The sequence below is a fragment of the Myxine glutinosa genome, chromosome 2, assembly GCF_964187855.1.
Source record: "Myxine glutinosa chromosome 2, kmMyxGlut1.1, whole genome shotgun sequence".
Lineage (NCBI taxonomy): Eukaryota > Metazoa > Chordata > Myxini > Myxiniformes > Myxinidae > Myxine > Myxine glutinosa.
Window position 1 is genome coordinate 57,679,599 of NC_136262.1, and position 13,139 is coordinate 57,692,737.

Here is a 13,139-nt window from a genome sequence, read left to right on the forward strand (position 1 = left end):
ATTGGGGGTGTATCACTATTGGGGGTGTATCACTATTGGGGGTGTATCACTATTGGGGGTATCCTTTCCATGTGATTAACTATTAAGATGATGTGCATTTAATCTCTCCACTCTCATCGAAATGTTGTTGACTTCATTGTTAATGGAGGGGATGGGGTGGTTTCAACATTGGCCGGTGATGTGAGCGCTGCATTGTTTGGGGGTGAGGTAGAGGTAGAGGTAGAGGTAGAGGTAGAGAGAGAGAGAGAGAGAGAGAGAGAGAGAGGTAGAGAGGAGAGAGAGAGGTAGAGGTAGAGGTAGAGAGAGAGAGAGAGAGAGAGAGAGAGAGAGAGAGAGAGAGAGAGAGAGAGAGAGAGAGAGAGAGAGGCAGAGAGAGAGAGAGGCAGAGAGAGAGAGAGGCAGAGAGAGAGAGAGGCAGAGAGAGAGAGAGGCAGAGAGAGAGAGAGGCAGAGAGAGGCAGAGAGAGAGAGAGAGAGGCAGAGAGAGAGAGAGGCAGAGAGAGAGAGAGGCAGAGAGAGAGAGAGAGAGAGAGAGGCAGAGAGAGAGAGAGAGGCAGAGAGAGAGAGAGAGGCAGAGAGAGAGAGAGAGGCAGAGAGAGAGAGAGGCAGAGAGAGAGAGAGAGGCAGAGAGAGAGAGAGGCAGAGAGAGAGAGAGGCAGAGAGAGAGAGAGGGCAGAGAGAGAGAGAGGCAGACAGAGAGAGAGGCAGACAGAGAGAGAGGCAGACAGACAGACAGACACACAGACACACAGACAGACAGACACACAGACAGACAGACACACAGACAGACAGACACACAGACAGACAGACACACAGACAGACAGACACACAGACAGACAGACACACAGACAGACAGACACACAGACAGACAGACACACAGACAGACAGACACACAGACAGACAGACACACAGACAGACAGACACACAGACAGACAGACACACAGACAGACACACAGACAGACAGACACACAGACAGACAGACACACAGACAGACAGACACACAGACAGACAGACACACAGACAGACACACAGACAGACACACAGACAGACACACAGACAGACACACAGACAGACACACAGACAGACACACAGACAGACACACAGACAGACACACAGACAGACGTACTGCACAGGTGCATTTGCCTGAGGGAGGGGAGGGGAGAGGTGTAGTGGCAGGTTAATGAAGAGAGGTGGGTAGTGAGGGGCTGGGGGTCAGTAGCGGTTGGTTTTAAGAGGAGGGTATTGATTGGTTGGTGAAGAGGGGAGGGTATTGATGGTCTTGTGAAGAGGGGTGGGTATGGATGGATGGGTTGGTGAAGAGGGGTGGGTATTGATTGATGGATGGTTTGGTGAAGAGGGGTGGGTATGGATGGATGGGTTGGTGAAGAGGGGTGGGTATTGATGGATGGTTTGGTGAAGAGGGGTGGGTATGGATGGATGGGTTGGTGAAGAGGGGTGGGTATGGATGGATGGATGGTTTGGTGAAGAGGGGTGGATATGGATGGATGGTTTGGTGAAGAGGGGTGGGTATTGATGGATGGGTTGGTGAAGAGGGGTGGGTATTGATTGATTGATGGATGGTTTGGTGAAGAGGGGTGGGTATTGATGGATGGTTTGGTGAAGAGGGGTGGGTATTGATTGATTGATGGATGGTTTGGTGAAGAGGGGTGGGTATTTATGGATGGTTTGGTGAAGAGTGGTGGGTATTGATGGATGGTTTGGTGAAGAGGGGTGGGTATTGATGGATGGTTTGGTGAAGAGGGGTGGGTATTGATGGATGGTTTGGTGAAGAGGGTGGGTATTTATGGATGGTTTGGTGAAGAGGGGTGGGTATTGATGGATGGTTTGGTGAAGAGGGGTGGGTATTGATGGATGGTTTGGTGAAGAGGGGTGGGTATTGATGGATGGTTTGGTGAAGAGGGGTGGGTATTGATGGATGGTTTGGTGAAGAGGGGTGGGTATTGATGGATGGTTTGGTGAAGAGGGGTGGGTATTGATGGATGGTTTGGTGAAGAGTGGTGGGTATTGATTGATTGATGGTTTGGTGAAGAGGGTGGGTATTGATGGATGGTTTGGTGAAGAGGGGTGGGTATTGATGGATGGTTTGGTGAAGAGGGGTGGGTATTGATGGATGGTTTGGTGAAGAGGGTGGGTATTTATGGATGGTTTGGTGAAGAGGGGTGGGTATTGATGGATGGTTTGGTGAAGAGGGGTGGGTATTGATGGATGGTTTGGTGAAGAGGGGTGGGTATTGATGGATGGTTTGGTGAAGAGGGTGGGTATTTATGGATGGTTTGGTGAAGAGGGTGGGTATTTATGGATGGTTGGTGAAGAGGGGTGGGTATTGATGGATGGTTTGGTGAAGAGGGTGGGTATTTATGGATGGTTTGGTGAAGAGGGGTGGGTATTGATTGATGGATGGTTTGGTGAAGAGGGTGGGTATTGATTGATGGATGGTTTGGTGAAGAGGGGTGGGTATTGATTGATGGTTTGGTGAAGAGGGGTGGGTATTGATGGATGGTTTGGTGAAGAGGGGTGGGTATTGATTGATTGATGGTTTGGTGAAGAGGGGTGGGTATTGATTGATGGTTTGGTGAAGAGGGGTGGGTATTGATTGATGGTTTGGTGAAGAGGGGTGGGTATTGATTGATTGATGGTTTGGTGAAGAGGGGTGGGTATTGATTGATGGTTTGGTGAAGAGGGGTGGGTATTGATTGATTGATGGTTTGGTGAAGAGGGGTGGGTATTGATGGATGGTTTGGTGAAGAGAGTGGGTATTGATGGATGGTTTGGTGAAGAGAGTGGGTATTGATGGATGGTTTGGTGAAGAGGGTGGGTATTGATTGATGGATGGTTTGGTGAAGAGGGGTGGGTCGTGATGGGTTGGAGGGGGATAGTGGTGAGTGTGATTGGGGTTGAGGGCAGTAGTGGTTTGTAGCAGGTGGGTGGATGCATTTATGACTGAAGGATTCTCTCTAATATGTACAGTTACAACTGGGTTCTTTGAAGATTGTTTAAGTTGAAAGTTTCCAAAAAAAATAAAAATAAATACCTGTCATCTCAGATGAATGGATTTTCTACGTCCATGTACCTATGTACCTAAATGGTTAAGCCAATCTATTCACAGTCTGTTCAGATTCGCATTGTTCTTCTTTTTCCTCATAATCTTCTTCTGTGTGTGTGTGTGTGTGTGTGTGTGTGTGTGTGTGTGTGTGTGTGTGTGTGTGTGTGTGTGTGTGTGTGTGTGTGTGTGTGTGTGTGTGTGTGTGTGTGTGTGTGTGTGTGTGTGTTTGTGTGTGGTGGTGGTGGTGGTGGTGGTGGTGGTGGTGGTTGTGGTTGTGGTGGTTTTTTTTTGGGTGGGGACCGGGGGGGGGGGGGGGGGGGGATTGGGCAGGGAGGCAGGGCGGGTGTATGTGAAGGATCTCATCCTGAGATCCTAAGGTGATTTTGTTTTCTTGCTTAATATCTTGTGGGTTTCCTACCTCCTTCCTTCCCTCCTTGCTTCCCTCCTTACTTCCATCCTTCCTTCCTAGATATGGTATGAAATACATGCTTAAGAACTTGTATGTTATTTCCACAACATGTCAAAACCAACCTTTTGAATGTTTTATTTTAATTAATCTATAAGCTTTGTATGTAAGTATCTTTCCCTTTACCTGACATGTTTTTATGAGTCCTATCCAGCAAAGTCAGGTATAGTGCAGACCTGCTAAGAATGCAGCAATGAATGGCATTTCCAAAGGTGTGTACTGTACAAAATTTTGGGGGCCTGAGGGGTGGCGGAGACTTGCCAGTTTTCTTTTCTTTTTATACACCTTATAGTTAGGCAGTTAAGAGGAAGCATCGTTCATTTTTTCAGGAAAGCACCAAATTTGGCACAGATGTAGTATGGACCTATACAATTGTTTTCCTGAGGGGCACCCAAAAATTCAGAAAATTCAAAAAATCCAAAAAAATGTCCTGGATGCCGTGAAAAAGGGGAGAAAACGGGTATTGATTCGAACTGTAGATTCTGATATTGTGGTCTTGGCAATAGCACACTACGTTACCCTCCAGTCACATGGTGTGGAGGAACTCTGGATTGCCATTGGCACTGGTAAAAGCTACCGCTACCTTGCCATCCATAAAATTGCCACCGGCCTTGGCCGCAGGAAGTCCGAGTCTTTGCCATTATTTCATGCCTTCACTGGCTGCGACACAGTGTCATTTTTTGCCCAAATTGGAAAAAAGACAGCCTGGAAGGCTTGGGAGGCATACCCCAGCATCACGCAGACCTTTCATGCTCCCGCTTATAGGCCATCTGTGGACGCTATTACTATGGAACTGCAGAGCATAGAAAGAAATGTTGCCATCCGCTATGACCGGACTACCGAGATAAAGACAGTGAATGACATGCGCCGACACTTGTTCACGAAGAAGGCAAGAACAATTGATCACATTCCCCCAACAGCAGACGCCTTCGAACAACACCTAAAACGTGCATGTTTTCAGGCTGGACACGTATGGAGTCAGGCACTTGTGCCCTACCCAGAACTTCCATCACCAGCTGATTGGGGCTGGATGAAAACAGGGACTTCTTGGACACCAATTTGGACCACAATACCACTGATACAGGAGGCATGTTCAGAGCTTACAAGCTGCCATTGTAAGTCGGCCTGTAAAGGCAACTGTAAATGCTCTAGGGCAAATCTGCCCTGCACATCACTGTGTGACTGCGATGGACAGTGCTTGTAGTACTACGCGTCTGTGCGAGAGCCTCCACCTTTCAAGTGCCCACAAAATTTTAAGTTAAAACTGCAACTGTGTGTAACTTTGATTAATTAATACCATTCCATTGTTATCAGAAACCAATAAAACAATGTGTATCACTTGGAATTGAAATTTTACCTAAAATACTACGAGAGATTCAAGGAAAATGGAAACACCATGGTGGCCATCTTGAAATTAAAGATGATGGATGCCAATCTTTATGCAATTGATCCCATTGGATTCAGAGACCATGAAAACATGGGGTAAGACACTGGAACTGTGGTGTTATCGCTCATAGTATAGAAGTTATTGAGGGAAATAGGTCACAGAGGGCGGTCATGTTGAAATTCAATATGGCGGCCACCAGGGGTTCTGAATTTTTGGGCGCCCCTCAGGAAAACAATTGTATAGGTCCATACTACATCTGTGCCAGATTTGGTGCTTTCCTGAAAAAATGAACGATACGCCCTATTTTTCGGTCTTAACTGCCTAAGTATTTTAAACATTTTATGTTTGAAGAAACGATGTGTCACCTGCATATTAAATGCACACAACAGTAGCTCTTTATCACTCTTAGTTGCGTTTCTTTATCTCCGTTTTGCCGCCTTCACGTTCCAACCCAATCGCCCTACCATTTGTTTAATTTTTCTTGGTTGGGGGGGAGGGTGGTGTGTGTGCCGTCCCTCGGGTGGACTTTAATCTGGGCTTTGTCTCCTGACATTATTGTGTTGAGGTTAAATACATTGTACACTGCAAAGAGTAGGCGAGTTATTGCCGATATCCTCACCAAATTCCTGCTCTAACCTATAGGGGGCACTGCATTAGCAGACAGCTGCACCCCCAGCAAGTTTTGATACCTGCGAGTTAGTTGCTGCATATGAAAGAAGAATATTTGTAGGGTTAGGAATGAAGAAACACACATGGCATATTCACGTTTTTTATCAGACCATAGCAGTCATCACAATCACTACACATGTATACGTCTGGGGTAAATTTGAAGAGGAATGTTTGGACACTTTGGTTTGGAAATGAGGAATAGAGGGGTTATAGACCGGGAGCCCATGGGGGTCAGCCCACCTGGAAAGTTAACCAATTTTCATGCATATAGCAATGGTCCATGTGCATGTCCATGTAAGGAAATGGACGTCTGCCGCAAATGGCACATTCTGATGGGTGTGGTCAGAAGGGCCATCAGAAAGGGACCCCAAAATTGAGCTAGATCAGCTCTGAGTTAACCTGATGAAACCTACTGGAAAATGTTCGGCGTAGTCCCGGGTATCATGAATGACCACTGCCAGACATTTTCAGTGGTGGGGTGTGCCTGCCAGATGTCCCCCCCATCCCCCCACCCCCTTCCATTGAGCTCGATGGAATTCTGAGAAAAAGCCCAATTTATCTCTTGATTCTGTGGCTTTGTAATTTACTCACAATTATCAATATAGCATGTACAGTGCATTCAGAAAGTATTCAGACCCCATCACCTTTTTCACATTTTGTTATGCTGCAGCCTTATGCTGAAATCGTTTAAATTCATTTTTTCCCTCATCAATCCACACTCAATACCCCAAAATGACAAAGAGAAAACAGGATTTTAGAAAGTTTTGCAAATTTATTAAAAAGAAAAAAACTGAAATATCACATTGACATAAGTATTCATACCCTTTGCTATGACACTTGAAATTTAGCTCAGGTGCCTCCCATTTCTCTTGATCGTCTTTGAGATGTTTCTACACCTTGATTGGAGTCCACCTGTGGTAAATTCAATTGATTGGACATGATTTGGAAAGGCACACACCTGTCTATATAAGGTCTCACAGCTGACAATGCATATCAGAGCAAAAACCAAGCCATGAGGTCGAAGGAACTGCCTGCAGAGTTCAGAGACAGGATTGTGTCGAGGCACAGATCTGGGGAAGCCGACAAAAAAATCCCTGCTGCATTGAAGGTTCTCAAGAGCACAGTGGCCTCCATAATTCTTAAATGGAAGAAGTCTGGAACAACCAGGACTCTTCCTAGAGCTGGCCGCCCGGTCAAACTGAGCAATCGGGGAGAAGGGACTTGGTAAGAGAGGTGACCAAGAACTCAATGGTCACTGGCTGAGCGCCAGAGATCCTGTGTGGAAATGGGAGAAACTTCCAGAAGGACAACCATCACTGCAACACTCCACCGATCTGGGCTTTATGGCAGAGTGGCCAGACGGAAGCCTCTCTTGAAAAAAGACGCATGAAAGCCCACAGAATCTTGTTTCTCACAGTCTGAGAGTCCTTTAGGTGCTTTTTTGCAAACTCCAAACGGGCTTTCATGTATCTTTCACTGAGGAGAGGCATTATTATTCCAAATAATGTGTAATCAATTGAATTTACCACAGGTGGACTCCAATCAAGGTGTAGAAACATCTCAAAGATGATCAAGAGAAATGGGAGGCACCTGAGCTAAATTTCAAGTGTCATAACAAAGGGTCTGAATACTTATGTCAATGTGATATTTCAGTTGTTTTTAAAAATAAATTAGCAAAACTTTCTAAAATCCTGTTTTCTCTTTGTCATTATGGGGTATTGAGTGTGGATTGATGAGGGAAAAAATGAATTTAAACGATTTCAGCATAAGGCTGCAACATAACAAAATGTGAAAAAAGTGAAGGGGTCTGAATACTTTCTGAATGCACTGTATTTGACCAAGCCTGAACCTTGACAACAAGGTGCCAGGTGTGTTACTTTACATGTATTACTTTTTGTGACACTTTTACCGGTATATGTGTGGGAAATAAAGTCAGTCTTAAAATAGGAATCGAGTAATGAAGTTCTCTTTTCACTGCAACCCAACTCATTTTATTAATGATCAGTCGTCAACACGTCCAATAAGATATTAGAAGCAGTGTGAGAGGTAAGTTTTGTTACTTAAATTGCTCCCCATAGATATCATGCTGCCACCTATTATCTCATTAATCAAGATTTAAAACTTTAAAGATTTAAGAGAAGTCTCTCCTTTGTAAATATACTCAAAATCAGTGTGTTTATGATGATGCAAAGCAGTACATGTACATTGTACATGTACATCCCTTTGAATCCATCAGGTACGTGTATGTTACCAGAATAGTGCTGAGGCCTAATCACAAAATGCATAGAATTCATCTAACCCTCACCCTCCTGCTGATGCTGTCCATCCATCATATGGAGGGCCACTTGTCCATTAATTAGGCCTACTTTATCCACTGATATAGACATGTCAATGAACCTTATGCAGCCAAGGTTACTCACACTATATACCACAAGTGGAGCCTATATGCTTTGGTGTACGGTCATTAATTTTAAGTTAAACAATGTGAATTTATACTCTTCTTGATTGAGGGAAATGAAGGCATATATTTTTCGTGTCTGACTGGACCATTATGATCATTCTTGTACATGTGACTGAACCATTTCCCTCAAGGTAAGCTAATGCTCATACTATGAAAAATGTCAATTTTGATTCCTCTCAATTAATATTTAATATTACTGTAGTCATTTCTTTTTATAATGGGTGTCAGCAAAAGTGTGGCTCTGGGGATTTTTTAATACAATGCATTATCCTCACACAACAGATTTTGGTAAGCAGTGATCACGAATCTAGTCAGCTATCACCCTTTTTGTCTTAAGCATTACACAGCAGTGAAGCGCCTGACAGAACCCCTGCCACCTGATGATGAACCTACTGCCAAAAAGGCTTCTATCCAAACAAGACGCTGCAGTGTCCCCAAGTCGGATCAGCAGGGCCTGTTGAAAGGGACTTGTATTTTCTGTGGCAAAAGCCGTAAGAAGAAAAATGGAAAAGAGGAGCCCAGACTGAAGATAGCGACAGTTGCCGGTTGTGAGTCACTTTGCCATAGGGGTAAAGTCTTCTAAAAACGAACGTATCAAGAGTCTCATTCGGAGTGGCGTGGACCTGATCGCAAAGGAAGCAGAATACCACAAATCATGCCGTGTCCAGTTCCTGAGGAAGACTGATGATCAAGATAGGCCCAATGAAGGGAGTTCGTCTCAGTCCTACCACAAGAGAGCATTTGCATCTCTGCTTTCATATATTCAGAATGAGGTGCGAGGAAAGCAACGATCTGTGTTAGTGATTTACTTGCATGTACAAAGAGGAGTACACCAGTGTCGGAGGAGATGGGGCAGACGTCCAGACCTACACAGCTCAAAATCTTACCAGGAAGGTAAAAGACCATTTCAAAGAAAAAATCACAATAAAACTGGCAGACCCTCGGAAAGGCAACTTCATCTATAGTTCTGCTCTTCCAGAAGAGGATGCCAAGGCTCTCCTTTATGAGGATTCTAAACGGTATGAACAGGATAACAAGTTGAGATGGGCCGCTCTCCATCTTAGATCTCTGATTATGCAGCTCCCGAAGACCAAGACCCCAAATCCTGCAACAGTCCAAAATTTGAAGGAATGCACCGCAGAGATACCAGCACAGCTGGACCTGTTCTTCAGATGCCTCCTTGGTGGTATGACACCAACTTTCAGTGGTGCACACAAGGTTACAGTCGACCGAAAGGTAACTGCAATGGCATCGGATGCCATTTACAACGTCGATCATGGTACCGTAAAACCACATGGTACCGATGTCAGCATCGATCTCATGGTACCACAGCTCATTGTTGTTACCAAAGATTAAATACATCAGGTTCTATCTTTTCTTTTCTTTTTTTTTTCTTTCTATAATCAATGAATAGAAGTGTTTTGTTTTCATGTTTAAATTAATTCATGTTTTAAAATTAATTCATTAAATTCATTAATTTAAATTAATTCATTCCATGTTTAAATTAATTAATTCATTTCATGTTTAAATTAAATTAACATTGATAGCATCTCCAGTTGACAATTCTATAAATTGTTCCCCTGATTAATCCATACCTGTTTCAACAGTACGCAATTTATCCAACCATAATATCGAAATGCACACACTTGATGCAACGCAAGCTTGTCCAACTTCCGAGTCAATCCGGGACCTGCTAAATTTTTTACCAAAATTACTGAGCAAGATCCAAACCAAGGTTATGCTACTGAGTCACAACCCTACAAGACAAAACAAGACCGATAGCTAGTCTAACAACTGCGTAGCTGGGCTTGTTTGATACTTTAGTTGAAGAGGATAGTATGACCTGGGTGGAGATACCAGTTAGCAGTTAACAAATAATGCAAGTATTTCAATTTTTTCAATAAATTCCATATTCCTGTGCCACCTTCAGTCGAACGCTGTGCATTGACAGCAGGTTCATGAAGGATTTGGACAAAAAACGTACCCAGACTGAATGGTCCAGTCAATGGCGAAACTGCAAATAAGGAATCCGCGAATGTCACAAATGGAAACCCTTGTGTAATTTCCTCATTTGGCTTTAACCTCAATATCTATATATTTTCATTTCAAACAGCATCATTCCAATCACAAATTGCGATGATGGTGTTAATATATAAAAAATATAATGTTAAATCACAATTGCATTGAGGTATTATCAAACCAGCGAACCATTGTCATCTGTTCACTTCCGGAATCTGGAGCAATATCCGTGCTGATCGCATTTCAAAATCATAGTTATCTTAAGGAATTTCTGAAACCTCCTACCTCCCTCACGACACCTGCTGGGACACAAACACATTCCGCAGAAAGTTATTATATTTCCTTTTAGTAAAATATGCAACCGTAATAGTTACTAAACGCTGTTCCCCTGTCATGTGAACAGGTCCTCAGCTCTGATTGGTGGACGTTTGTGAGATATACTATATATATATACAGTCACGTGAAAAAGTAAGTACACCCCATGTAAAGTTTTGACTTTTTCAACATATTTCAACATACAGCTATTTGATCTTCATTTCAACATTATTTATAGATAAAGGTGATATAATATAACAAATATCATGAAACATTTACATTTTGTAGTCCATTGTATAATTTAAATAAACATAAATGCAAATTTCGCATGTGGAAAAAGTAAGTACACCCTTGGCTCCAATAGGTGGAATTGCCCCCTTTGGCAGAAACAACCTCAAGTAGGCATTTCTTATAACTGTCTACCAGTCTCTGACATCGACTGGGAGAAATTTTTGCCCACTCCTCCATGCAGAATTCTTTCAGCTGTGCGATGTTTGAGGGGTTTCTTAATGCACAGCTCGTTTCAAATCCCCCCACAACATCTCGATGGGATTTAGATCCGGGCTTTGACTTGGCCATTCCAGAACCCTCCATTTCTTTCTTTTCAGCCATTCCTTGGTAGATTTACTGGTATGTTTAAGGTCATTGTCATGTTGCAAGGTCCACCTTCGGTTGAGCTTCAACTTTCCGACAGATGGCTTCACATTATTCTCAAGCACCCTCTGGTACAATGAAGAATTATTCGTGGATTATATGAAGGTGAGCTGCCCAGGCCCTGATGCAGCAAAGCTGCCCCAAACCATAATATTTCCACCACCATGCTTTACAGTTGGTATTAGGTTCTTGTGGTCAAATGCTGTCTTTGGTTTTCGCCAAACATGTCTTCTGGTACTGTGGCCAAATAGCTCTACCTTTGACTCATCTGTCCAGAGCACATTGTTCCAGAAGTGCTGGTCTTTGCCTAGGTGTTCATTGGCAAACTTTAGTCTTGCCCTGATGTTCTTTCTGGACAGCAAAGGTTTCCTCCTGGCACACCTACCATGTAGATCAAATTTGTGCAGCCTCTTTCTAATGGTAGACTCGTGCACTTTGACATCAACAGTGGCAAGAGCTACCTGTAGGTCCCATGATGACATTCTGGGGTTCTTTGAGACTTCCTTCAGCAGCTTGCGGTCTGCTCTCGGGCTGAACTTGCTGGGACGGCCTGGCCTAAACAATTTGGCAGTCGTTTGTAATCTTCTCCACTTGCAGATGATCTTCCGGACAGTCGATCGATTGATTGATTTCAAATTGTTTGGAAATCTTTTTAAATCCCTTCCCAGACTTGTAGGCATCTATAACCTTCTTTCTGAAAGCCTCGGAGAGCTCTTTTGATCTAGGCATGGTGACGCCGCACACTTCAACAACAAAGAGCAAACCAAACTAAATGTCTGAGGTTTAAATAAGACAGGTTCCTCCAAGATCCTCTCTAACGATGTTCTAATCATTTTCACCTGAGCTGGTGCACCTGATTCTAATTTTAGGTATTTGAAGTAGTGATAAATGTAGGGGTGTACTTACTTTTTCCACATGCGAAATTTGCATTTATGTTTATTTAAATTATACAATGGACTACAAAATGTAAATGTTTCATGATATTTGTTATATTATATCACTTTTATCTCTCAATATTGTTGAAATGAAGATCAAATAGCTGTATGTTGAAATATGTTGAAAAAGTCAAAACTTTACATGGGGTGTACTTACTTTTTCACGTGACTGTATATATATGTATATATATACACACACATACATATATATACATATATATATATATATATATATATATATATATATATATATATATATATATATATATATATATATATATACAGTGGAACCTTGACTTACGAGTGCCCCAACTTACGAGTTTTTCGAGATACGAGCCGTTGCTCGGGCGGTTTATTGCTTTGAGATGCGAGCCGAGATCCGAGTTACGAGCTTTCGCCACCCGGTCACGTGGTTATCTTGCCGTGCAAGTACAGTATCTCTGTCGTATAGCGCTGCATTTTTGTTTTCGCATGTTGGTTATTTTGAGTTTACGCCGCCAGGTGGGTTCTGGTCACGTGGTTATCTTGCCGTGCAAGTACAGTATCTCTGTCGTATAGCGCTGCATTTTTGTTTTCGCATGTTGGTTATTTTGAGTTTACGCCACCAGGTGGGTTCTGGTCACGTGGTTATCTTGCCGTGCAAGTACAGTATCTCTGCCGTCAACTTGTTCAGAGTGCCGGCGATAGCTCGCCTTCTCTTTGTGGAAAACACGGTACTGAGAAGAAGAAGAGGATGATGTGCTTGGATATAAAACACGCAATCGTCGAAAAACATGAGCGAGGTGTCGAGGAGGACGTATATAACGGCAGAGGAGAAGAGCATGCCAGGCCACAACTTGTGGATATAAAACACGCAATCGTCGTGTTTTATATAAAACTTGTGCTTGGATATAAAACACGCAATCGTCGAAAAACATGAGCGAGGTGCCGAGGAGGACGTATATAACGGCAGAGGAGAAGAGCATGCCAGGCCACAACTTGTTCAGAGTGCCGGCGATAGCTCGCCTTCTCTTTGTGGAAAACACGGTACTGAGAAGAAGAAGAGGATGATGTGCTTGGATATAAAACACGCAATCGTCGAAAAACATGAGCGAGGTGTCGAGGAGGACGTATATAACGGCAGAGGAGAAGAGCATGCCAGGCCACAACTTGTGGATATAAAACACGCAA

The 13,139-nt window shown here is 43.4% G+C and overlaps 2 protein-coding genes across 3 annotated transcripts in view; one reads left to right on the forward strand and one right to left on the reverse strand.

Annotated features, from left to right (window-relative positions):
• LOC137421771 (serine/threonine-protein kinase pdik1l) overlaps positions 1 to 13,139 on the forward strand; it is a 57,826-nt gene that overhangs the window by 873 nt on the left and 43,814 nt on the right. The window lies entirely within an intron of this gene.
• Positions 114 to 8,861, reverse strand: LOC144890973 (uncharacterized). Its single transcript, XM_078772860.1, has 4 exons — positions 8,856 to 8,861; positions 709 to 1,142; positions 433 to 595; positions 114 to 131 (listed from the first exon to the last, which is right to left on the reverse strand). Exons 1-4 carry the CDS (start codon positions 8,859 to 8,861, stop codon positions 114 to 116), a joined length of 621 nt encoding a protein of 206 aa, XP_078628986.1.